The 26,039-nt window shown below is 36.5% G+C and overlaps 1 protein-coding gene across 1 annotated transcript in view; it reads right to left on the bottom strand.

Annotated features, from left to right (window-relative positions):
• Spag17 (sperm associated antigen 17) overlaps positions 1-23,201 on the bottom strand; it is a 194,555-nt gene extending 171,354 nt beyond the window's left edge. The window contains exon 1 of the mRNA XM_076861963.1: positions 23,115-23,201. Coding sequence (XP_076718078.1) covers positions 23,115-23,201 — 87 coding nt within the window. The remainder of the gene's footprint in view (positions 1-23,114) is intronic.
• Positions 23,202-26,039: the final 2,838 nt, after the last annotated feature.

Raw genomic sequence — 26,039 nt, 5'->3', positions numbered from 1 at the left:
ATTTTCTTTGATAATTATAAACTTGTTAGCTGACATGTTCCTAAAATAGCTTATGTCCTTGGAGGAGAGGACCAAAATCATGACAACACAATATTTAAAAATTCCCAAGGTATGCAGGTTTTTTTTTTTTTTTTTTGAGTTATGGGGAAGAATGTGAGAGTGTGGCAGGAGATAACTTTTAGTCATTTTGTGTCACATGCAAGTCTGTCAAAGATATTAACCTATCCACGATAACCATTCATAACAACCACCAGACCAACTGAAATAAAACAAAATAGCAAACAGAGTCAGATGAAAAGGCACTGAGGTGCATTTTTCTACACTGGCTAAGGAGATGGTAAGCTCTGAGGCAACCAAACAAGAGACTGGGGGAGAAGAACAAACTAATTTTCAGGAAAGATGTGGATCTGTTTATGGGCATAACTTGTGCAAAAATGGATCTGTTTTTTACTATTGGAATTGTAAATATCAACCTGGCTAACTCTGTGGATCTAGATCTAAAATACAGATGTCACACAGGGCTAGTTCTTAAAGTAAGAATACAGGAAAATGATATGAAGTTTATTTTTAATAGACAGCCTTGGTACATCTCTCTCTCTGCAAATAAAACAAATAAGGCTTCCTCACCTGCAACTCCTTACAAACCTTTCCAGAATCCACCATCACTTCCTTCTGAGTAGAATCAAATTTGCCTGTGTACCAGTTATTCAACTCAAGTCTTAATAGTTGATTTGCTAGTTAAATAAGTACATATACCTTCAGGCTTTAGTGCCTAGGGCCATTTTAAAGTATTTTTTTCCTCTTCAGGCTACCTGCATTTTCAAAAAAGAATCCTAAGAACTCCTGGACCAGTTTAAGAAATGTTGGGCTAATAGTGGTATTTCTGACAGTTGGCTGGGCTGGTGGAAAAGGTTCTCTTAGAATCAGACATCTAGACAACCTTCTACTTCACCTATGTGTCTGGAACATAGTACCATTCAATAAATGTTTCTTGAACTTAGCAGCCCAAACCACACACTAAAGAGAATTTTTACACATGCTTAATATGGGAAGGCCGACTGAGTGTGTGGCATTTATCAGCCACTCTCAATACTTTGGAAGGAATCATGCCTCTCAATCACAAATCATTTGAAATAGAGAAAGCTCACTCCTTTGATGTTAGACAACATTGTATGTGTCTGATATTCCATTGGTGATACCCAGTAGTCTAGAAACAGCTTTACTATGTGTGTAGATTCCATCTGGCTGATTTTCTTTGTCTTCATAAGTATTAAATGTTATCATTAATTAAAATTATTGATGATCTGGTGTAAAAATGTGTATCTCTGAAGTGGTGTCAAATTCTGCCTCTGTGATGTCTTAGCCAAATGAACTTGGACTTATCATTGTGGCTCTTTATTCTCATTTTTTAAAAAAGGATCTAAAATTACATTTTTTAGAAGATTGTTGTGGGCAATCTTCTAAATATACAAATATACCTAGGATCATATTGTCAATTGTAAAGTAACATGGAAAGTAAAATGTTGATATATACAAGGGAAGTATTCTAATTTCCCACATAAAGTTCTGCAAAAGTAGGTTAAAAGAGGTGATTGCTTCTGAAATTTTGAATCTAGATATGTCTCTTGGATCTTTGGACACTGTAGCTTCTGGCTTATGCTGTTTGGTTGTTTTTCTTTCATTTTTCAGAGAGTCCTTGGCCCATCCCACCAATCTAGCACATGAGCTTAATTCAGTTTTGCTCCATGCATCAGAGAGTTTTAAGACAGCTATTAAAACACCACATGGAAAAGCTTTGCAGGGAATTCTACTCCACAGAGAAACCACAGAAACCACTACACACCTTAACTATCTCCCCACCCCCAACAGTTGGCTAAAATTACAGCTCCATTATGTTAGTATGATCCAACCAGTTTTATTGCTTGGAGCAAAATCTGAGGTCCAAAATGAACTTCAGAACATAAAAAGTAAGGCAAACCTCAAAAGGAAACAAGCTTCTTTGGGTTTTCAAACAAAATATTACATATCAGAGACATTCTTCTAAGAGAGGAGACCAAGAAAAGCCAAGAAGAGTCCTGCTAATTGCTCCACAAATGTAAAATTGGAATCAGGGGCTCTCCCCAAAGAAAGGAGATCTCTTTTCATCATCGTATATTAAAAGCTATAACCTTTCATCAACTTCTTTCTCAGACTTGAAACCTTCTTTGACTTGCCTCAAGTTCCTTCAATGTGAGTCACTATCTTTCACATTAAATATTAAGATGGATTTCCAAGACTCAGTATTAGCTGATTACTTACCCTACCATATCCCTTTGTTTCCCCACCTTTCTTCATCTAACGTAAATATGATGAATCCTCTAATGTGGTGTATTCCATGAATTTGTTTTGCCTGGCCACCAGGGCTAACCAAATGGAACAAAATAACCAACCAACACTCTTTCTACTAACCCATTCATGCCAAGTAGCTGTTTGGTTTATAAAAAGCTCTTTTTCTTGCAATCAATGCAAATACCCTCAATTATCATTCATTTATTACAAGGCCACTGATAAGAGTTTAGTTTCTGTATCTTTCTTAAGTAAACCCAAGGTTGCTTCTGAATAACACAAGGGTACAAACTGTCCTGGTTATAAACTTTATCCTATTGGCCTCAAATTTGGTGAAATGCCCAATAAACGACAGCATTTCACCAACAGAGTTACAATCCTTGTATTTTCTCTAAACCTAGGAACAGGACAAAAATCCTTTGCTTTGACTACATGATGTTTAGATTTAAAAATATGGTCTCCAAATTGTGATGTGAAAGAGAAAAAGGGAGGGGCACACAAAGATGATCCAGGGGCAGTGCCAGGTCTTCTAGAAAGCTGAGTTTTATCCTGGTAGTGGGGAATGATGGGACCTCTCAACAATTTCTTGGGAGCTGGTCAGGAAACCAGGAGAATGTATCTCGGGCAGGAAGAGTGTCAAGGAATCTGTTTCCTGTCTCAATTCAACAAAAATGAATTGAGGTTCAGCTCAACAGGCATTTATTCATCTGGTTAAACGTGTTTAAAATAACAAACTAAATGTAACAGGAGTTTGAAAGTGAGTAAACCACTCTTTGCTTCTCCTTGTCTGTTGTCCTAGCTGGCTTTTATCAAGGAAGTTAGCATGTGCTGCTCTCCAGGGCTGTGCCACCAGCTGCTTACTCCACCAGCTGCTCAGGACCCAGGAGTTGTTCAAAGAAAACAAGAGGCAGACCTGTTTCTGAACAAGAAATGGGGTAAGACTCCAAGTAGACAGGTGGAGGGTGAATGGTCCTGTTCAAGACGGATCAGTCTTGGTGGGATGGCCATTTGGAAAGGTGTTTGGGGGCGAGGTCGTCATCTGAAGTAGTTCCTGGGATCTTTCTGCCTAGAATTCTTGTTAACTTTCTTCAGAGTGCCACTCAACTGTCACCTATTCAAGGAAGACTTCCTAGGAGACAGATAAGGAGAGGTGGAGGAGAGCTGGGAGGCAAGGTGTGGCTGAAGCCAGAGGAGGGGAGAAGCTCTCCTGTGACCTTGGCAAGAGTAGTTCCATGGAGTGAAACTGCTTCCTGCTCATTCCCCCCTCACGTAATCCTGCAGCCCTCATAACTCATATTGCCTGTACAAGGCAAGCCTCATTTAAGGACCATGTGACAAAATAGAGCCTGTTGATGATTATGATAAATTTCAAGCCCCAGATCTGGTTATGGTTCTTAATTTTCTCCAATTACACAGGTACACGGAGTCTATTTATTGGATACATCAGGGTAGTAACTCATAATAATTATTCCTCTCCTATTGATTCCCTAATAGAGTTCTTACAATAGCTCTTTCAACGGTAAAATGAAAAGAGCACCGGATTTAGTATCAGAAAACTTGATTGCTAGTTCTGATTCCAACCACATGGTCTTGGAAAAACTTTTTTAAGTACTGATGACCTGGACCTTAGTAAACTAATACTACTTAACGCAGAGAGTCATTCATTCATTCAACTAATACTGAGGACTTACAACACTGAAAAGGCATAATTACTAACTTTATCACCCTGGGGCAGGGAAGAAATGGACAAAGAAGGCTGAAAATAAGTTATATGTAAAAGTACTTTACAACTAGTTATATATAACATATAAAACCATATAAGCAATGCATATAGTGTTCATTTTTATTATATTGTTAATCCTAATGTTTTCACTAATAATTAATACTTACTATGTGGGCATCTATGCTGCATCTGCTGTCCTTGAAATGAAGGATGAATAACATAACAGCAATGAAGCAAAACAAACTAAACATGTATATTTCAACTTGGACAGACCTCAAGATATTATGTTAAATAAAAAAATTTCCAGAGTTAGTTGATACGAGATGGAACCATTTTTGTTCTCAGTCATCTTCCTCACAGACTCCATTTCTAGGGCAATACATGTGACTGACACCCTCATAGAAAATATTAATTATTAGTAAAATCGTACAGTATCATGGAAATAGATAAATAAATACATAGGCTGAGAGGACATGTATTAAATTTTGTTAGTTCTTGCTTCTGGGAAGGAAGAGAAAGCAATAGAACAGAGAAAGGTGATGAGAACCAAGTGTTCCCATTTTTTATTCTTAGTGTTTATTTCAAAAAAATAGGAAAGAATTTTTTTTTTTTATTTTTGTGAAGGCACACACATGCTTGTTATATTATTCTTTGTGGCTTTTCTGCATTTAAAAAAAGCACTGGAAAATAGTCTGCGCTCTCCAAAGACCCACAATCTTACAGGGGGACACAGATGTGTGAAGAATTTTAATGTAGGGTGATAAGCAACATCCTAGCCCCCCCCCCCCTTCGCCTGTCAGGAAAAGCCTCATGGGCAATCCCTGCTTGTCCACCTTCTGGCTACATAGTGGCCCTGCTTTGGCCTGCCTCTGGAGCACAGCAAGGGTTTGGTGCCAAGGTTCCCTACCCTTTTCACATTTTTGTCTCCATCTATTCTTCATCAGTCTAAAGAACTTGCTTCTTTTTCTTAGGCTGAGGAAGCTATTACAGGCCCTCCTGTTTGTACTAGGGCACATAACCTCCTCTATGACTTGATTCCTTCTGTTCTTCCATTTCTCCCTCTGCATATTTCAATCCCTTCCTCTTTCCTATCTACCCTATTTTACACATATCTACTGAGCCATGTTCACCTAATCCTAGTTTCCCTACTACCATTTCTCTTTTGATCTATTCTTTTTAGTCAGATTCCACAGGGGGCCTATACCTGAAGCTCTCAATCCAGATAAACCACAGGTTCTTAAAGCCCATATTTTTTAAAAAAATTTAATTGATTTTTTTAAAATACATGACAGCAGAATGCATTACAATTCTTATTACACATATAGAGCGCAATTTTCCTATCTTTGTATATAAAGTATGTTCACGCCAATTCATGTCTTTATACATGTACTTTTTTGCATTACAATTCTTATTACACACATATACCACAATTTTTCATATCTGTTTGTATATAAAGTAGGTTGACACCCAATTCATTGCTTATACTTTTTTCCTCACAACCAGCAACCCCACACACCTCCTTTGAAATTGTATCCTTTGAGATCTGATGATTTTCTCATTACCAGATACAGCTGTCTTCCTATTCTCTGTTGGTGTCCACAGGTGGGAGATTTGAACACCCATTTCATGAACTTCTCCCTGACCTGACTTCCATGACACCATCCTCTTCTCCTTTTGTCTTTTACTCCTTTGACTGTTCCTTTGCTGGCTACTAGGCACTTTCTCTTCTTCTGTTCCACAAGCCAGGACCTTTTAGGTATCTCAGAGGATTCCATTCTCAACCTTCTTCTCTTGGCACACACTCCTTACTGGATGTTTTAGCTACTCCCATGAGGTCCACTAGCTCTCTCCTCTGACAGTTCTCACATCTGTGTTTCCAACCTCAGTCTGTGAGATAAAATACACATTTTTGACCTTCTGTTCAACCTTTCTACTTTGATGTTCTACCATCATCTCAAACTCAGCACATCTAAAACTAAACTCTTTATTTCTCTCTATATCCTAAAAGCATAATGAAACAAACAAAACCTCCCTTATCATAAACAGTAAAAACGATGGCTACTAACTTCACCAGTTTCTAAAATTTTCCATTTCTCTCAGTTATCACAACTTCTAATCCTTTCCCATTCTCCTCTTGGGTAAGAAGTCACAGTTGTTTTCTGAGACTTTTTTGAATCTGTTTCTTCCTTTTTAATCTCGTGACTATTCTCCTACTTCAACTCATAACTTTCTTGACTTAGGACTATTGAAGATAATTTTTTTTCAGGGACTATACAAGCTTCTGACTTCTCTACCTCCAACCTATTAATTTTTCTAAGACATTTAATTTATCATTCATTCTTTTTTTTTTTTTTACAGAAAGCATCTTAATTTTCTACCTCTTAGATTCTAATAGGATAAGATAGATTCCAAACTCCAGAGACTGAGATTTAAAACCCTATATGTTCTTTTCCTAACATTTTAACACCATATTTCCATTAGTTTTCTAACTGCTTTCTTTAAGTTCTTAAGCCTCTATTTCCTCAGATAAATGTGAACACTATTTTGAAGGTGGATGTGACTAAATCATCTAATGAACGTCTAGTTAATTGTTGATTGCAGTATCTCCAACATGTCACGTGTTTTCTCACCTCTCCTGATTTGCTCAGCCTGGTCCTTTCATTCAGCCTACTGTCCTCCTCCCAGCTGAACTTCCTGATTAATTTGTGACTCTTTCCCAGAACATCCCAGCCCAATAGTGTCCACTGCCTGCCAGTGAAATTCATTGTCAGTACTCCACCAGTAATATGGCATTTACACTGGCATCTCTATGTTAACGCATGCTTGTTAAAGAAAAATCACTGAGTTTCACCCTCCGTTTCTGATTCAATAAGTCGAGGATGAGGCCTGATATTTTGCATTTCTTAAAAGTTTCCAAGTGATGCTGGAAGCGTCGAGTCCAAGGATTACACTTTAGGAACCACTGGTGTCTGTATTGTAAGGTCCTGGATGGCAGGAATTTTTTTTCCCACTAACCCAGCCCTCTTTTCTGTATACTCCAAGAAGTGCATAGGACATTAGCTTAACATGGAAGGAAATCATGTTTTTCAATTGAATTTAATTACTTCATGAAACCATGTCAAACTCCCTCTTTTTCCAGTCCAAGCCAAATGAACAGTCTTTCCTACTGGATTAATTTAAAACATTGTGTCAAATACAATTGCTCACTATGTCAAACACTATTGGTTTCCAGTTGCTTGTTCGTTTGGATGAAAACTTTTACTTGAGCACATTAATTTAGGAGTTTTTAAAGACTTTTCCTGGTAGTTAAAATTTAAAATACAGAGGAAACTTTTAACATTCTTGTTTTGGTTAAAAAAAAACAGGCTTTTAGAAAATAAGAGAAGGGTTGGTGATGGTGCCAAAACATAGACCAAGCAAAGGAAAATATGGTCCCAAAGAAGTGACGTGCAAACATTCAGTGGAACCATCCCTGAGAGGTGAGAGCAACTCTGCGTGGTCTGTGCCATGGAAGATGAGCTGGCTGCCTCAGCTGCTCTGCAGCTTGTACCAAGGAGGGAACAAGAGGTCCAGTTCCAATCTGGACTTCAGGTCACCAAAAATTCTGCTTCACAAAGCCAAAATATTTGGTCTCTAGATATGATCGTTCTCAATTATTGAACACAAAAAGGACTGAACCAAAAATTTCCTTAAAACATATATTTCAATTTAAAGATATATTCTTCTGGGTAAAAGTGTCATCATCACAAAGAGTAGTGTAACACATCCATACTTGTTGCCCTAGAAAAGGTTGAAAATATGGCTGTAATAAATCATTTTACTGCACAAACATTTTCTGAAGTTGGTGGCAAATTTGCAAGATATGCATGACAAATTAAACAGAGTATTTTTATGCTTTGTCTTTATAATGACAATAACACATGTAAATAATGAAATTGTCTTTATCCTTGCTCAGCATCCTAAATATTCAATGTGAAGACAGAGGTGGTTGAAGTCAATATTCCTAACCTCAACTAGTTTAGCCAAGAATTTGGGAGGTTTCCTTTCCATTTCTATTCAATATACGCTGCCTGAGAAATTGTACTATTGTCTGTGCCACCCATTGTCTGTGATACATATTATAACCACATTTCACAGAAAGTGAATAAGAAAAACACAAAGAAAAATTACCGTGAGGATTGAAGACAAGGGAAAGTCGGGAAATAGAATTTACTTAAACATCTAGAAAGCTTTTCATAAGTTTATGTGCCAAAAATATTGAATCACCTTGGAAGTAAAGGAAAGGTTTATTACAGTGAGAGATCTGACATAAAGGCAAAGGGAAGGTTAAAAAGGCCTTTTCTGTATGGAGAAGTGATAAGAATGAGGAGATCTGGGACCATCCTTGAATGGGACTTCTTAGATATAAAAATGAACTATCTAGAAAAAATTAAAAGTACAGGGGACAGAATTGGGAGATTTTTTTGTTGTCATTTTGTCTAATTATTTTATTTTGCAGATGGAAAAAATAAAAACTATGACAAGAAGACTTGATGAAGGTGACACAGATAGCAAAGGACATCCCTGACTCACAGGCCACACACTTTCTTCTCCTGAATCTGCCTGCATCAGCAATGTGATGATGATGGCCTGAGGCCAAGGGGACAGGTAAGCAAGGCAAAGGGATGGCACAAAGCTTTTCAGAAAGTAGATCTGTCAGATGAGACTCAGTGTGGGAGGATAAGTGAACACATAGATAAAAACATATTCTAAGCCCTGGTCCTAAGTTTGAGGGCTTTTATTATCAATTATAGGAAATGTACCTATATGCAATGCTTCCCCATGACCATCATCTAAGTGTGATACAATTCTATGGAAAGTTTTGCTCATCATAGTTAGAAAACAGTGAGAGCAAAATAGAAAACATTACCTACCTATAAAAACCAGAGTGTCTTTGCACTGGGAAAGCTGTGCTCAGTTTTGGGCATAAGCCCAAGAAGGGACTGAATGGCTGAAAAGATGCACAAAATAGCCATTAAATTTGCCATCGGGAAAGAGGAACTTTAATTGGAGATTTGGGTACAAATAACTTGAAGCACTACTACATTTGTGTTGTCATTCTTCCAATTCAAGTTGACTGAACATATTCCAGGCTCTAAGTTCCAGACACGATACCCAAAGAGCATATCATTCACCTCTTGTCCATGAAAAGTTCATATTCAAGTGAGGGGACAGGCCCACTGATAACTCTAATAAACCATGGTAATTACCATCACTGGGGTCTCTGTAAATACTATGGGAACATGACAAATTAAGGATGGGAAAAGGAAAGTCAAGGACAGTCTAATGGATTAAGTACATTTGATCTGTAACTTTAAGAATGGTAAGAAGACCAACAAATGCTGTCAGGGAAGTAATGGTATGCCAGCACGATCTCCTCTGTGTCTCAAAGCACAGCGTTGCTGGTAGCCTTGAACTGTGAAGTTGTGCAGTGAGATTACTTGTCTGAATAGGGAAGGGACTGAAGAGGCAGGGATGGTACTAGGAAGATTGTGAAGTGTAAAGTAAATAGCAGCAAGACTTGAGACTGAGGCAGGTAGTGACACAATCATATTATTTTTGTAGAAGGACAACCCAGGTGGCCAAGTAGAGAATACCTGGAGAGAAGAGAATGTTGTACAGATAGTCTCTGAGTACCCTTAGGTTGTGCTAAGCTAGCATCAAACTGAAATGTATACTAGTTGGTAAAAGTTGTAAAAGTAATTTCAGTAAGTGGTAAAATAAAGATTATAAAATCACACAATCTCATTTGTACAAACTGATCATTATAGCATGTTGCTATGATCAACAACTGACCTCCTGGTATTACATCTGTGAGTCTTGGCTGTGCCATGGTAGGCAGCTACAACATACATCTTTTTTCTACATACTTTTAGCTTCTGAAGGGTCATCAGATAGATACACATCATCATCAATGTATTGCTTCTGCCTTGTTTATTTTTTACTTTTATTTTAATTATGGTGCAATCCAATTCTAGTGTGTCAACTTAGTAGTATACATAAATGTAAATTAAAATATTAAAAATGAAAATTCACAGTAAAGCACCTTCAAAACTTCAATATATTTCTTATTGCTTAAATGTCATAAAGAGGTAAATATTCTGAATCTTCAGGGATCGCAGATAAAAAAAATCATAATCTGAGGCATGTTCTCATATTGTGCAAAAATCATTACAACATAAATAATTTCTATTTCTAAAATAAAAATGACATAAAACAATAAAATTAACTTAATCAACAAATTCAATTAACTTATTATTGCTAGTGATGTAAATGTTGAATGGAAATGTAGCTTAAAATTTGTGTTGTTAAAAGTTGAACAGTCAAAACACTTTTTAAAAAAATTCCAGTGGCATGTTTCTAATAAATAAATTTTGCAATCATTAACAAAGGAAAGCTTACAGAATACCATAAATCAGTTTTATTCATTAAAGTATTTGAAATAACTTATCAAAGTGTGTCAATAAAATGAAAAACACTTTTAAACATATCACCACAACTTTCAACACAATCGATCATGAAATTAAATATAAGTAAGCATTATCAGACGTGAAACATTAAGAAACCTTTGAGAAGTAATATCCATATGGATATATCATGGCAATGTAGATTTATACAGCCTTGATTTTGGCAAACATTTATCTTCTGAAATGAGAAAGCAGCCTTTTTGAAAAATTGAATCAAAGCAGTGAAATTTTAATCACCACTGATAAAGCTTTAAATATTTCACATAAATGTGTTATAATAATGCCTAATATGCAAAATTCAAGATGCTGAAGATGATTTTTTTGTTGATCTGGTAGAGTTAGATTAGCATCTATACTTCAACCTGTAACATTGATGACCAAGAAAGATAATTTCTATGAGAAATATTTACATGACAACAGTGACAATGTGGATACATGAGAAAGCTTTGGTGTTTAAGCTCTCAATTTTAGAAAAAGTTCCCGATGTTTTGTTTCTGTTGTAGTCAATGTATCTAGATGGCAAAATGAAAGATGTAAATACAGCAACCCCATATAATATTTTTTGATAAATTTTCTGTTTCACACCATATATCAAATAAACACCAAAGATAATTAAATAATACACCTAAAGAGAGGTGGACATTGGACATTAGAAAATTTTTAGAACCCCTGTGGGCATTCTGTAGAATTATGACTATAAATACCAAGTGGAAATCATGCTGAGCCCCGGGTACTCCTTTTAACAAATTGTAAAGTGAGTGTTGCTAAGCATTTAGAAATTGAAATCCTTTCAGGGATTTGGTCTTAATAAAATCTTCTATCAGAAAAGTCAATAGTTTGCTTAGTTTTATAAGAAAGAAAATTAAATTTGTTGCCCATATAAAATTAATCAAGCAAATTGTGAAAGAGAAGCAGAGGATATATAAAAAACAGAGAAATAAAAAGTATGATTTGAAACAAGACAAAATATCAATTCTAAGAGAAACACTATTTGATTGTCTAATGAACTCTACAGAAATGAGTTTATTATCTGATGACAAAATTAATATATACAGTGAATTAACCTCTTTCAATTTATTCAGTCCTAAACTTTAACCACATTATGTTTTATAACAAAGTGAATGTAAGGTGATCACAAACTCATAAAATTAACTATAAGTTACATATTCTAATATTTATAAATTATAAAATTATATTTTATGAAATATTAAAATTAACTTATAAAACTTCAGTTAATTAAATATGGAATTTCAAGAAATAGTTTTGTAATTTAACTGAAAATAAAGACAATAAAAGAAATTACATATATAAAATGTCAGTATTATGAGGGTTAGAAAATTCAACATAATTACTAAAAGTTTAGCAAAAGCTGGCACAATTTTCAGTATAATGAGCAATACTGGTGTTACCAGGAGAAGTCTCTGTGTACAGAGAACTACTAATTACTACAAAAAATTACTATCCATTTAAAACAAAAATGATGGCCAGAGCCTAGAGATGATACCATGTCACATCACACTCAGATAAAGGCATCATTTAGGAAGAAAAAGCCATTCTAGCCAAAAGCCTGTACCAATGTTTCTGAAAATCAACAGATGATTTTGAAATCATAAGAAAAATTTGATGAATGATATGTATTAGAACCATTAGCATTTTAATAAGATACATATGGTTTAGAGAATCTATGTTAATTTAAAATTTTAAAATTTATATGTTAATTGACATAACTATGATAGTTATTAAAATATTTTAAATATTTATTGCTGGTTAAAGGAAAGGGAAGGGAAGAGGTTAGAAAGGCAATTTTTTTTTTTTTTTTTTTTTGGTACTTGGGATCGAACCAAGTGTGCTTAACCACAGAGCTACATCTCCAGCCCTTTTTAGTTTTTTATTTTGAGACACAATCTTGCTAAGTTACTCAGGGCTTTGCTAAGTTGCTGAGGCTGGCTTTGAACTTGCCATTCTCCTGCCTCAGCTTCCTAAACCACTGGGATTACAGTTCTGCACCATCATGCCCAGTGAGAAAACTATTGTTATGGTGCTAGTTAGACATTATGAATGGTGGAAAGAAAGATGCAGAAACAGAAGCAGCAGTAGGAATTTCTGATAATTTGATATTGGAAGGGGCGCTTCAAGGATGATTTCTAACTTCATTGAACAAGACAGTACCCATATCCAAGAGCATAAAGGAGGGGGTTTGTGAGGAGACTAACTCAGTTTTGCATATGTTGAGTGTAAAATGTATGTTTAGCACTCACATGAACAATAATAATTATAAATATTTATATTGGGTAAAAGAGTATCCTCACACTTTCATAATACACTTTGATATTCCCACCACTTTATAAATACACTACTGCTAATATGAGCTCCTCCTATTGAAGCATCTATTATTCCTTCATTCAATTAATATATCTGACTTCCTTCATATGCCAGAGACACTTTTATGTGTCTGCAGTATATTAGTGAACAAGATAAATCCTAGATCTTCTGGAGCTTGTGTTCACATAGGGGACAGAGAATAATGAGATATCTGTAAATTAGAAGGTGTGGAATCAAGTCAAGGAATGTGGATAGAGGGTGGAGCATAGTTCAAACAGTAAAGCTGACATTTGAACAGAACACTAAAAGAATGATGGAAGTGAATCACGTGGTTATCTGAAGAAGGGTTTTTCTAGCAGAAGGCACTACAAGAGCAAAAACTCTAAGGTGACAACATGATTTCTGATGGATTTGAGCATCAGCAATAAAAGACCAGTGTGGCTGCAGAGGGCTGAGGGGGTGGATGATTCATAGGAGACACAGGGTGAGGTCAGAGAGGTTGGCAGAGGCCTGGAACATGGAATCTTTTAGGCCATAGTGGAGCATTTGAATTTTAGTCTGTCTTAATATTAAAAGGGGAAGGTGGGGAGGGGTTTTGGGGTAAGAAAGATGGTGGAATAAGATGGACATCGTTACCCTAGGTACACATATGATTGCATGAATGGTGCATCTCTACATAATGTATAACCAGAGAATTGAAATGTTGTGCTCCATTTGTGTATGATAAATTGAAGTACATCTGCTGTCATGTACAACTAAGTAGAATAAGTAAAAAATAATAATTAAAAAAAAGAACCACTGACACTGATATATGGAGACTAGACTCCAAGACAGCAGGAATGGGAGTAAGAAACAAAGTTCTACATCTCCTGAGCTATTTTGTAGCTCAGACAAGAAATGACTGGTCTGGATTAGGGCATAGCAGTGGGAGTGGTAGCAAGAGGTAGATTTTAGACATATTTCAGAGGCAGAGCCAACAGGACTAACTGAAGAATTGATTATGGGCTATGAATAGGGAGGAAAAGATAATGCATGCAAGATTTTGGGCCGTAGTGAATGGTAATATTGTTCAATAAAGTGAAGACTTGATAAAAAGCAAGATTTCAGGGGACATCCAGTTTGGATTTGGATGTATGAAGTTTCAGATACTATGTGCTGGATGCCATTGAGACCTCACAACGATATTTTTAATATCTGCAAGAGACAGCTATGACCACCACCCCTGTTTTATAGATGGGAGTAACTAAAGTTTGGAGTTCAGTCTTCAACTTGTTACCATGACCAATGGGTTGAGACTGATACCAGAGATCAAAAGTGAAGGCAGGCCTGGAGGCTAAGACAGTAACATAACCAGTGGATGAAATCAAGTAGGTCTTTGTTGAGGACCACTACAGGCTTATCTCTATTTGGTACTGTAGCCAGGAAGGAGGAAACTTGAAATAATCAACCTTGCCACCCTGCAGGCATGTGTGGTGCCATAGAGGATGCAGATATAGGAAAGAATGCTGAAATTGTTGGGCAACAGCTCAAAGTAGGTAACAATCGAGGATAACCATCCTCAAGGTAGTTTAGTGAGAGGAGGAAAGTCAGTGAGGACCAGAGTGGTATGTGGCTTGAGCTGCTTTCTGGAAATATAGGAGATGATTTTAATAAAAAGGGTTGAATAAATTGCAGGGAGTTCATCAGGCCAAGAAATTACATGGGTGTAGTCTGTATATACCTGGGGATACCCAAGAGAGCATTTGCCTGGAGTCGAGGGAGATAAAAGATGCGTGGGCAGAGAAAGGCCACATGCGGCAGGGCTGTGAAAGCTGGGCAGAACACCTTGGATTTTATACTGTGGGAACTCGGAGCCAATGATGGTTTCTATGGCCAGAGCTGAACCATGGTCAACATTCACTGTTTCTTAACTAACATTTTCCTAGAATGTTGCCAAACTCATATTGGCAACACTTACATTTTACTTATATTTAATATTTTTCACTTGCAATAAAAATGATCACATATAACATCTAGGTGGATATTTTGACATACTAATTCCCTTCAGTTCCAAACTCATTCAAATAATACATTTTTGTCCAAAAAGAGAAATTATAATGTGAGGTTATGAAAAGTCCATTTCCCTCTTAACATTCTTCCTAGCAACTCAGTTGTTTGCATTGGCTTTTATTAAAACAACCTTTGTGTGAACTGGCAATTTGTTTTGTAAATATCAATGAAAGCGTATTTCAGAAAATATAGTAATAAAAACCAACCCAATTTCAGAAATATGCTTGCTGCCAGACATCAGTCTTCAGCTCATATTATGAGTATTTCCAGTAAGTCTTAAATACACATTTACATGAGAAATAGCTTACTGTTTAAGATCAAAAAAGCTGAGAAACCCTTCACTGCCTCTCAAAAATTGCTCAAGGGTTCTATCCAATAAAATGCATTTCCCTCTTTGATAAAGTACACTTAAAATGGATTTAAGCACTTCAATTTGACTGAACATTTTCTCCTCAAAACCTAGTTAGACTCAGTTTATTATCATCCTGGTATCTATATATTTTATAACTTTGTTTATTTAAGAGGTCTGGGATATTAATATTTCAGCAATACCTATCTTGAAACCATATCCACTTTCCAAACCTTTGTAAGAATTATAAGCTTTGTTCTAAGACTCTAGGAGCCTTTATTACTATTTTCCAAGTGTGCACAACTCAGCTATTGTCACTAAGCTACATTTAATAAGAGAAAAATATTATTCCTCAAGTAAAGGAGAGGCTGCAAACTGAATGTTAAAGAACTTTAACTTGAATGCCTCCTGATTGGCAGTTGAAATACTTGTGTGAAGTGAAATAGAATCACTGCATAGTTCTTTTTAAAGCATGCTCACAATATTTTATATCTGCTATGAGGCCTTTTCATATAGATGCCTTCTGTCTTCTTATCTTAGATACTACCTTCTCATCCTTCATATTTCAAGGTAAATCAGAGAATTAGAATTTGTTGAGACCCTTATAAACCATGTCTTATAAACCTTCTCATCCTTCATATTTCAAGGTAAATCAGAGAATTAGAATTTGTTGAGATCCTTATAAACCATGTCTTTACAGTAAGCTTTCCTAACAACTCTAACCCAAATTTAACCCTCACTTTGGCTTTACATTCATACCAGGTACCTGAAATCATGTTAGATATTGTGGGGCACACTCAGGAGTCTAAGATGTGATTTCTAGCAGCCTATGCTCTGCAAAACATGAAATGATAGCAAATAATTCAAGGCATTTTGTAACTGAGTACTAAATTATATAATAGACCCTAAAGCCAAAGTGAGGGTTAAATTTGGGTTAGAGTTGTTGGGAAAGCTTACTGTAAAGACATGGCTTATAAGGGTCTCAACAAATAGATAAGACAAGAAGCAGAAAGGTGATGTCCATGTCCAGGAAGTGGACTAATATGAATGAAAGCAGGAGGGAAGAATGGAATCCATTTACTGAAGGCATGTTCAATGATCTTGTGCTATCAAGATATTTAGGAAATAAAGTAAGTATCATCTTATATTCACAGCAAGCCTTTGAGGTAGATATTATTATCTCCATCTGACAAAAGGAGCGCATGGCTCAGAAAGGGCAAGAAAGTTGCTCTAGGTCACACATCTGCAGCTGAGAATCAAGAGGTAATGCCTATATCTGTTTAGCCTCAGATATGGGCTTTCTCCAGCTGTTCACTGCCTTATTTATGTGTTCATGCAGCAGTGAGGGGGCTGCCTTGTTTGTAGCAATTCAATTTGATGACTGGATGGAGCTGGAGATGGATTAGGGAGGGATATCCAATCCATCAACAGATATATGAAAAAATATTTATCATTTCTAGCAATTAGAGAAATGCAAATCAAAACTACTCTAAGATTTCATCTCACCCCAGTCAGAATGGCAGCAATTATGAATACAAACAACAATAAGTGTTGGTGAGGATGTGGGGAAAAAGGTACATTCATACATTGCTGTTGGGACTGCAAATTGGTGCAGCCAATATGGAAAGCAGTATGGAGATTTCTTGGAAAATTGGGAATGGAACCACCATTTGACCCAGCTATCTCTCTCCTCAGTCTATACCCAAAGGACTTAAAAACAGCACACTCCAGGGACACAGCCACATCAATGTTTATAGCAGAACAATTCACAATAGCTAATTTGTGGAACCAAACTAGATGCCCTTCAATAGATGAATGGTTTAAAAAATGTGGCATACATACACAATGGAATATTACTCAGCAATAAAAGAGGATAAAATCAGGGCATTTAAAGGTAAATAAATGGAGGTAGAGAAGATAATGCTAAGTGAAGTTAGCCAATCCCAAAAAACCAAATGCCAAATGTTTTCTCTGATATAAGGAGGCTGATTCATAGTGGCATAAGGAGGGAGAGGGAGCATGGGAGGAATGGACCAACTCTAGATAGGGCAGAGGGGTGGGAGAGGAAGGAAGGGGGCATGGGGTTAGAAATGATGGTGGAATATGATGGACATTATTATCCAAAGTACATGTATGAAGACAAAAATTGTTGTGAATATACTTTGTATTCAGAGATATGAAAAATTGGACTCTATATGCATAATAAGAATTGTAATGCATTCCGCTGTCATACGTTAATAAAAAAATTAATTAAAAAAATGAAAAAAGAGTACAGACTGATTAAACTTTGTCAAAAGTGGTTATAAATGATTACTGGTAGTTTTTGAGCTGGGAATTAAGACTGTATGAGCAGTGTTTAGGGAAGAAAAGTTTAAAAAAAGGAAAGTGGAAATTTACTATTTGTTAATTCTTTTTAGTTATACATGAAAGTAGAATCCATTTGGACACAGTTTTAAAAGCTTGGAATACATCTTGTTTTAATTCAGACCCTAGTACCTCTCTTTCCCCTTCCCCCCATCCCCCTGTTCTCCTCCCTCTATTAATCTAACATTTACCTGTCTTTATTATTTTTTAAAATTAATATCTTGGTTAATTCAGTGTGGTATATTCATATACAGTAAACACTAGAGCACAGATATCTCTTTGATATACTGATTTCAAATCCTTTGAATATATATTCTGAATGGAATAGTCGAATCATATGGTAAACTCTGTTTTTCTTTTTTTCTTTTTAGGGATCTTCATACTCTTTTCCATAATGCCTGAATTAATTTACAATGTCACCAACACTATACAGATATTCTTGTCTACACATTCTCCCTAACATGAGTTATCTTTAATCTTTTTGATAACAGTCTATCTAACAGGGGTGAGGTGATTGATCATTGTGGTTTGAATTTGTATTTTTATGATAATTAGAAATTCTGTGGTTTTTTTATACACCTACTGAGCATTTGCATGTTAGACATTTGAGGAATGTCTATCTGAGTCCTTTGTCCAATTTTTATAGTTTTTTTCTTATTATTGAGTAGTCTGAGTAGTTCATTTATTCGGGATATTATTCACTTATTCATTTCATGATTTGCAAATATTTTCTCCCTTTCTGTAGGTTGTTTCTCCACTCTGTTAATTGTTTACTGTGCAGAAGCTTTATAGTTTGATGTGATCTCATTGACTACTTTGACTTTCATTACCTAGCACATGCCTCTTCAACACTCATGACAGAGAAATAGCGACTCTAAACAAATACACAAAGCATTGACTTTGAATAAGAGGTATCTGAATGTTTGATATTATTAAAAAAAAGAAAATGGAAGTGGTTTGACAAACAGAAATAAGTAATTTTAAGGTGAGTAGAAATAAGGGGTATGAGATCAGAAAGGAAGAATTAGAGTGAGAAAGTGTTAGAGGACTTAGAGGCAAAATGATGGGGAAGAATAAGCTCATTGAGTTATCAATGAGCTGTAGTGACTGTAAGAATTGCCTTGCCAGATAGGGTCGAGGGGAGGGAGGGAAAGGCAGGAGCAGGGTATTAGCAAGGATGGTGGAATGTGATGGACATCATTATCCAAAGTACATGAATGAAGACATGAATAGGCATCAACATACTTTATATACAACCAGAGATATGAAAAATTGTGCTGTATACATGTAATAAGAATTTTAATGTATTCTGCTGTCATTTATTTTTTAAAAAAATCAATAAAAAATAAAATGCAAAAAAAAAAAGAATTATAGTGCCATGGATGGAAGTGGGATTGTTGAGAGACAGAGGTAGCCTGAGACTTTGATGAGCCAAACTTTTGCTGGTATAACTAGAGACTATGGTATACTTCAAGGTAGCAGCAGGATAGTTTTTCTACAATTTTCTTTTTGCAAAGAGGAAAATAACTTTTCCTAATCAAGAATTTATCTATCTCACAGACAGGTATCAGTTATAAACTCAAATATTTCTGTTTGTCATGCTTAGATGACCTTAGAAGTCTGAGTTGAATTTACAAATATTACAGCCTTTCTTCCTTCTGAATGTGAAAGTGAGAGAAAAAGGGATTTATTAAGAATAATGCTTGATATTTTCAGGTAAAATAAGTGTGCTTTTTATATTTATTTATTGGTATTCAATAAACATTTATTAATACATTCTAGTCTAATAACACTACCTATAGCACTGTTGTTGTGGAGGTTGACATAAGAGATTAAATATGTAAAATTTCACTATAAATGGAAAAGTCTACATAAGATTCTATGATTATCACAGCTTATAGTTCTATTAAGGAGAAAGTATTGACTAGTGAGAATATCTAGGTTCTGAAACCTGATGTACCAAAATATTATATGTCTTTGCATCAGGTCTTGAAACTCTTAAATCTTCAGTTTCATGAAAGGGTCAGACGAGTCTAGAAAACCCTAGGAGTCTCCCTCTCTGAATGAGTATTGGTGAGGACAGTGCCATTATAAATCATAGAACTTTGTGTTTTTCAGTCTCTATAAATTTACGTTTGCAAATATTATTACTTAGTTAGAAGGGGGAAAACATACTTTGAGAACAAAACTGTGGAAGTGGGTGCAAGAACCGTCTAACAGTAAAGACTTCAATATATTGCAGTAGATATTTTCAAATACTTAAAAATATGTAGCTATTTCTATTGAAGACTTTATCAAGAATAAAACCTTGATAAACATTGGGCAAATGACAATAAAGGTATCTAGTGACTTAAGCTGGATACCAGGGACCTGAAACCATCATTACAAACTGAAATCAATGAATATTGGACAGTGAGTCTGTCTGGGTTAAGGTATGTATTGTGTATGGGTTGCCACAATTTTTTTTTCTGTGCCTTTAATGTTTTCTGTGGTGGGTTACAGTAAGGGGATGGAATAATGACCACATCAGTAGTTAGTCTCACAAGTAAGTTTGTGGTTTTGCTATATATTTCTTAAATTTAGGAGCAAATAAAAAGAAATACTATCCTTAGTAATCTAAAAATATGAAATAATTAAATGATTAAAATTAACAAAAACCCAAAACAAACTCTACTGGTGGGATACATAAACCAATTCAAGCTAACTTCCAGGGAATCCTGGTATTCTGAAAGATACATTTGGTGACAAAAAAATACATCCTTTCTGAAAAGAAACAAGAAAGATTTATGCCTTGTCTGTGGATATTCTCAATACTGATACTAGGGTTTCTTTTTTTTCCCTTGGATTGACACAGAAGTTTTGATTACAGCACAAAATTCCAATTGAAACATACAGCCCCAGTCACTTTGAAGCCATGTGACATTATTTAAAGACAGGCTTTGTACCATCTGAAAGCTCCTAAAAGGAATGACTATGTTGTTTAAAAAATTCTGGAAATTTTTCTTAAATTGGGTCATGAACAAAGCTCTTCTCCCAGCATCATCTACCATGTGATAAGTTTGGAAGAAATAAATCAGAATTGACTTAAAAATATCTTAGACCAGAGTGACATCAGCAAAATTTGTTTAAGGCACATATTTGTCTCTTTATCTAAAATAATTGTCCCTCTTTATTCTACCTGTTAAAATCTGTTTAAATTCTACCTGTATTTTAGGGCCCAGCTGAAGATAAGTTTTTTTTTTGCAAAGTATTTCTTTATAATCCAAGTTCATATTCATTTTCTCAACCTCTAGTCTCTATCTAACCACTTAATATTCACTAGTAGACTGCCTTGTATTATTTGCTATCATTTTATGTTTTAGAAATAACTAAAATGTACTAAAAATTTCCCAATTATTCTAGCCTTAAAGGGAAGTCCAAATAGTGATATAAGGTAAATTAACTGTAACAACATTGTGAACTTATTTATTCTCTTTAAAGCCTAGTGCAGCTGAGCTTGTTGAATTCACCAATGAGGTAATTCTAAAACCTGGCTTATGAAAACTGGAGGTACACACATATATTCACAACACACACTCTAGCACACACACTCAACCACATGTACCTGTTCAGGAGTAACCATAAGAAAAGAAATTCTCTAGGAGCTAAAACAGTAACATTTTGAGCCCTTACTATGTGCAGAGCACTTTGCTAAACACTATGAAAAAAGAATTTATGCATCCACAGTCATCTTTAACCCAAATTCAGAGTCTTTTACACAGAGCATTGGACAGTTGGTTAATATGGGAATTTTCCTTATGAATCAGACACAAAACCAAGCTGAAAAAATTATGGGAGGAGGTAGAGGGCAGTTGTTTTCCTCTTGCAATTACAAAACACGTATTAACCAATGAAGAAAAGTGAATTCACTCTTTGTAGTTAAAACTTCATATTACTTTGAGTTAAAATTCTTTCTATTAGTACACAAGATTTATTGAAATTATATTGTTTGAGTAGGATCAAGAAAACTGAATATTATTTCAGGTTTTCAAGCCATAAGAAAAAAAATAGTGCCTTTAGGTTTTCCATTCAACTAGGAAAATTATAGCTTCATATTTGCAACTCTAAAGCTAATGCAGTGTCAGCACCTCCATCAAACTCCGTTGTTCAGCAGTTTATAATTCAAGCAGAAATGTTCACTCCAAGCCCAACTTGGCCTACATAATCTCAAAGAAAATGAACAAAAATTATTTTGGCTAGTTCTGACTTATAAAAGCAAAAGAGAGGGTGCTTTTACAAAGTGCTTTCAAAAACATTTTTTGAGAATTTGAGAATGTAACTGGGGATTACTGAGTTGACATCTTTTATTCCTAAAGTCACAGAAATGACCCCAAATTCCATGATGTCACATCTGCATCATAACATCATAACTATTTTTATGAAATTCTTCATCAGGACTAATTTCCAGAATAGACAGAATTACTGTTCATAGAGAAAAACAATCGTAGTGGAAAATAAGGTAAGATAAATAAGATAGGTAAGATAAATAGGTTAAACTTTCTCATGAGAACAACACAAAAGACTTTTGATCCATTTTTTCCCTTAAAGTACAAACTCTCTAAGACACCATGTTAACACATATAAAATGGAAAAAAAAAATGTTTTTTTTTTTTTTCTTTTCATTTAAAAAAGTAGTTCACAATGGTAGGTTGGAATTTCCAGAAATGTTTCTCTTTCCAGATGTTTACTTGGACTTAGAAATAATATAGTTGTTTAAGTGGCTTTTTCCAGGGGCAAGTGACAAGAGCTTGGATTTCCCCACAGGCTAAAGGCGGGTAAGGGGATCCATTCAGTTCTGGGATCCCGTGCAACTCAAAGTCTTGTGGCAGATGGGTTGCATATTGCCCAGTGTGTTTGTGACAACCTATGGACGAAGAGCCTTGTTGCTCTGGTCTCTTACACTTTCAAAAACACATCAAAGCTTTGATATAATGTTATCAGGGCATTACATAAGGCAGTAATCCTTTCCCATCGGTAAGAAGGTTCACTTTATGTAAATATTGCCCTCCTCCTGCACTCCATGTCTTTTTTCACTCAGCATTAATTAAAGTCCTACTATGGGCCAAACCAGAGATAATTTTGACAACATTCCTGTCAAGAGGAAGCGAGGAGTTTGTGAGTGCAATTCCAGCGTAATTGTGGAGTGCCTTCTGGACTCTGCCATTGAAAAGGGTCCTGAGGTTGTCAGAGCGGTGCCTCCCCTCTTCCCCAGCAGGCACCTGTCACCACCCACTGACTGGCCTGGCGGGAATTCCCTGCCTCCTCTTGACTGAGCGAAAACGACCCGAGAGAGCGGTTCCGACTACGACCCAGTTTTCTTTGGGAGGGCAGCGGTGGCGTCTGGAGGGGAGGGCGAAGTTGGTGCCTGCGAGGGGTCTGACGGCGCTTCCGGCTTTGCTAGGGGCAGAGAGAACTTCAATTAGCGCTCAGGGCTCACCTGGTTGAACTGTGCAGCTATGAGCAGGGGTTCCCACAGCTTAGAAACGGTGTTCACAGTCCCCCCTTTGTCTTTCTTGGGTGCCATGCAGAGGCCTGGAGGAGCATTGGACTCCAAAACTGGGCTCAGGCCCTCCCTTAAGCGTCCCGCTGCCTTAGTAACTGAGGCCACGCCCCGTTCCCTCCCCCAAACCTGTCCGGGTCCTCGGGTTAACCGCTTCCGTCGCCAGGACAACGGAGTTTCCGCGCGCGCGCTGCGGTTTGACCGCGGGACTCCCGGGACCCCAGGGTGAATTTGAGGATTTTGCGCCATGGAGGACGGGACTCGGCTGGACTCGGCTGGTCAGGATACTTAACCTTTCCTGGCTTTGACCTTCTGCTTCTTCTGGGAGCCCTCTCTGGTCCGAGGCATTGTCTGGAAACTCCTCATTTCTAAAATTCCTTCCAGGACTCCTCCACCAATATATCTTCTAGGCCTGCGGTGCCCAGAAAGTGGTACTGACCTCTCAGGAGGCAGCCCCTGCCATTCTTCAGCCCCAAATGCTTCTTTGTATGAGGCCAAATTTATGTTCCTCTGACTGCCACTCTCTGCTCAGGTCTTAGTTCTGCCTCCTAGGGCCTCACTAAACAAGTCCCATCGCTCTTCCTTCGTTCATCTAGTCGTAGATGGATTAATACTTTCCTATATCAGTTTCTCTCCCTAAACAGCTCTAGTTCCTTGAAACTTCCATTAGAAATAGAAGCTTTCTCCTCCCCACCCCCACCCCTTTTGCATCCAACATTCATGGATACCTGAAGTATTCTGGTTAGGCAGAGTGATAATGATAATGATAGTACTCACAACTCATGATTCTCCAGCACTAACCAGTGCCATCCTAAATAAAACAGTGAGAGAAATTCTCCAAAGAAAATTATGAAATCATATTTATTGGGGAATGTGCAACATTGCAATGGAAATTAGCACAACATCATAATGAGAATATGTATACCATAGTAACCTATGCTTATTTCCAAAGAGAGGAAAAGGAAGTTTTTGCAGGCAAAAATGAGAATTATATCAGATATTTTCAAACAACAATCTTTGACCACAATGATTAATAACAAGAGTGACATCAAAACTGCGTTTGAACAGATAATTGCTCAGTAGATGTCCTTGTGGAAATACTTTTTGTGTAAGGTTGTAGTGGCCTCCGTACAAGCTTGTAGTTCTGGATGTCTTTTGTGATAGTTACTATCCAATGATCATGTGAAAGAATTCTTTCTTCTTTATTTTCTCTGGCTTTATATACTTTTTCTGAGGATTGGCACAAGGGATTCCATTTTAATTCTGACAACTTTCACATTTGCAATTTTTTTTCCTCTTCACAACACTATCCCCAGTCCCAGAGAGGATGGTTGATGTGCCAGAATTAGAATCCAGGATTTCTGAATCCCAAATCCAGGGTGCTTAATCTCTCTACTACCACTGTTTTAGGCCGGGCAAAATGGAAGATACACTGTTTTTGAGACTGAATGTACTTAAATTTTCTTTTTCAATGCAACAAATTTGAGAACACCCTCAGGAAGAGCTCAATCAAAATTCAGAATTGTTTTACTATCACTATAGTCCATATAAAATGCAGTGCTGAGCAGTGCTTAGCTATTCCCTCCAGTCCCACCCTATGCCTAGAGGTGAGATGCTTCTACTATTGCAGTAGGCCAGGGATGATGCTTATTACCTGCTGCTTAACTTTATTCAATACAACCTGACAGGTGAGTGACCTTTCACAGGGGAAAGGTGCTCTGATTCTTTTCATTGCTTTCTTTGATGAAGAAATTGTGAGGGCTGCAGTGTGTAGGGTAGGTAGTTGCTATAATTTGGTCTTTAATGTCCTACAAAGCCCCATGTGTTGAATGTATGGACTCCCTAGTCAACACTTCTATTGGGAGTTGTTGGAACATTTTAAGAGGTGGGGCTTAGTGAAAGGCAGTTAGGTTACTGGGGACAAACTATGACAGGGCATAGTAGGACCTGGTCCCTTGCTATTTTTGCTTTCAAGCTGCCATGAAGTCAGCAGCTTTGCTGCTATGTGCTCCCTCAATCATATACTGCCTCACCACAGCCCCAGATAGAATGGGGTCAAGTGGCCATGGACTGAAACTTTTGACACCATGAGCCAAAATAGACCTTTCCTCTATATTTTGTCATAGCGATGGAAAGCTGGATAACACAATATTGATATCCAGTCACTATAATAATACTTCATTTGATGGGCAGTCTTAAGGATGTTGTTCATCTTTTAATTTATTGTTCATAATTTGAACCAATGAAGGGAGACTTTTCCCTCCTACTAAAATTTTTTCATATGGATTCTGAAGAAAAGGACAATTTCCAGAAATAGTCTTACACACACACACACACACACACACACACACAATTTACCAAAAAAATACAAGTTTTGCTTTTTTGTTGCAATATGTATAGTTTATCTTTTCAGAGGGAATACATCTATGCAGCCTGGCCACAGCTCACACCCAGAAACCCTCTCTTCTTACCATAAGAATAAAATGACTGAGGTCTGGTGATGCCAGAGTTACCTTCCAGAAAAGGATTTCGCTTTGTTCATAGCAAACACTGAGGCTGCCACTGATTCATATTCATAGTGTTTTCTTCAGAATTTTGTTCTACACTAACATTTTCTTAGCATTTTAAGGTGATTGATTTGAATTATGGATTAAAATAAAGGCGAATCTTGTACCAAAACCCTGAGAATTATCAATTCCATCATTCTAAACTTTTTGATAATTCTCATTAAACTGCTTGGGGGAAAAAAGGCCTGGGTTTTTATTAGAAAGTCAATACAAAAATTGTGGGCATTTAAAATGTGTTTTATAAAAAGTATAACTAGATGTTTATGTATGTCATGCTATATTACTAATTTTCTTT

The sequence above is a fragment of the Callospermophilus lateralis genome, chromosome 7, assembly GCF_048772815.1.
Source record: "Callospermophilus lateralis isolate mCalLat2 chromosome 7, mCalLat2.hap1, whole genome shotgun sequence".
Lineage (NCBI taxonomy): Eukaryota > Metazoa > Chordata > Mammalia > Rodentia > Sciuridae > Callospermophilus > Callospermophilus lateralis.
Note: the sequence above shows the minus strand (reverse complement) of the source record. Positions and strands in the feature narration are given on the sequence as shown.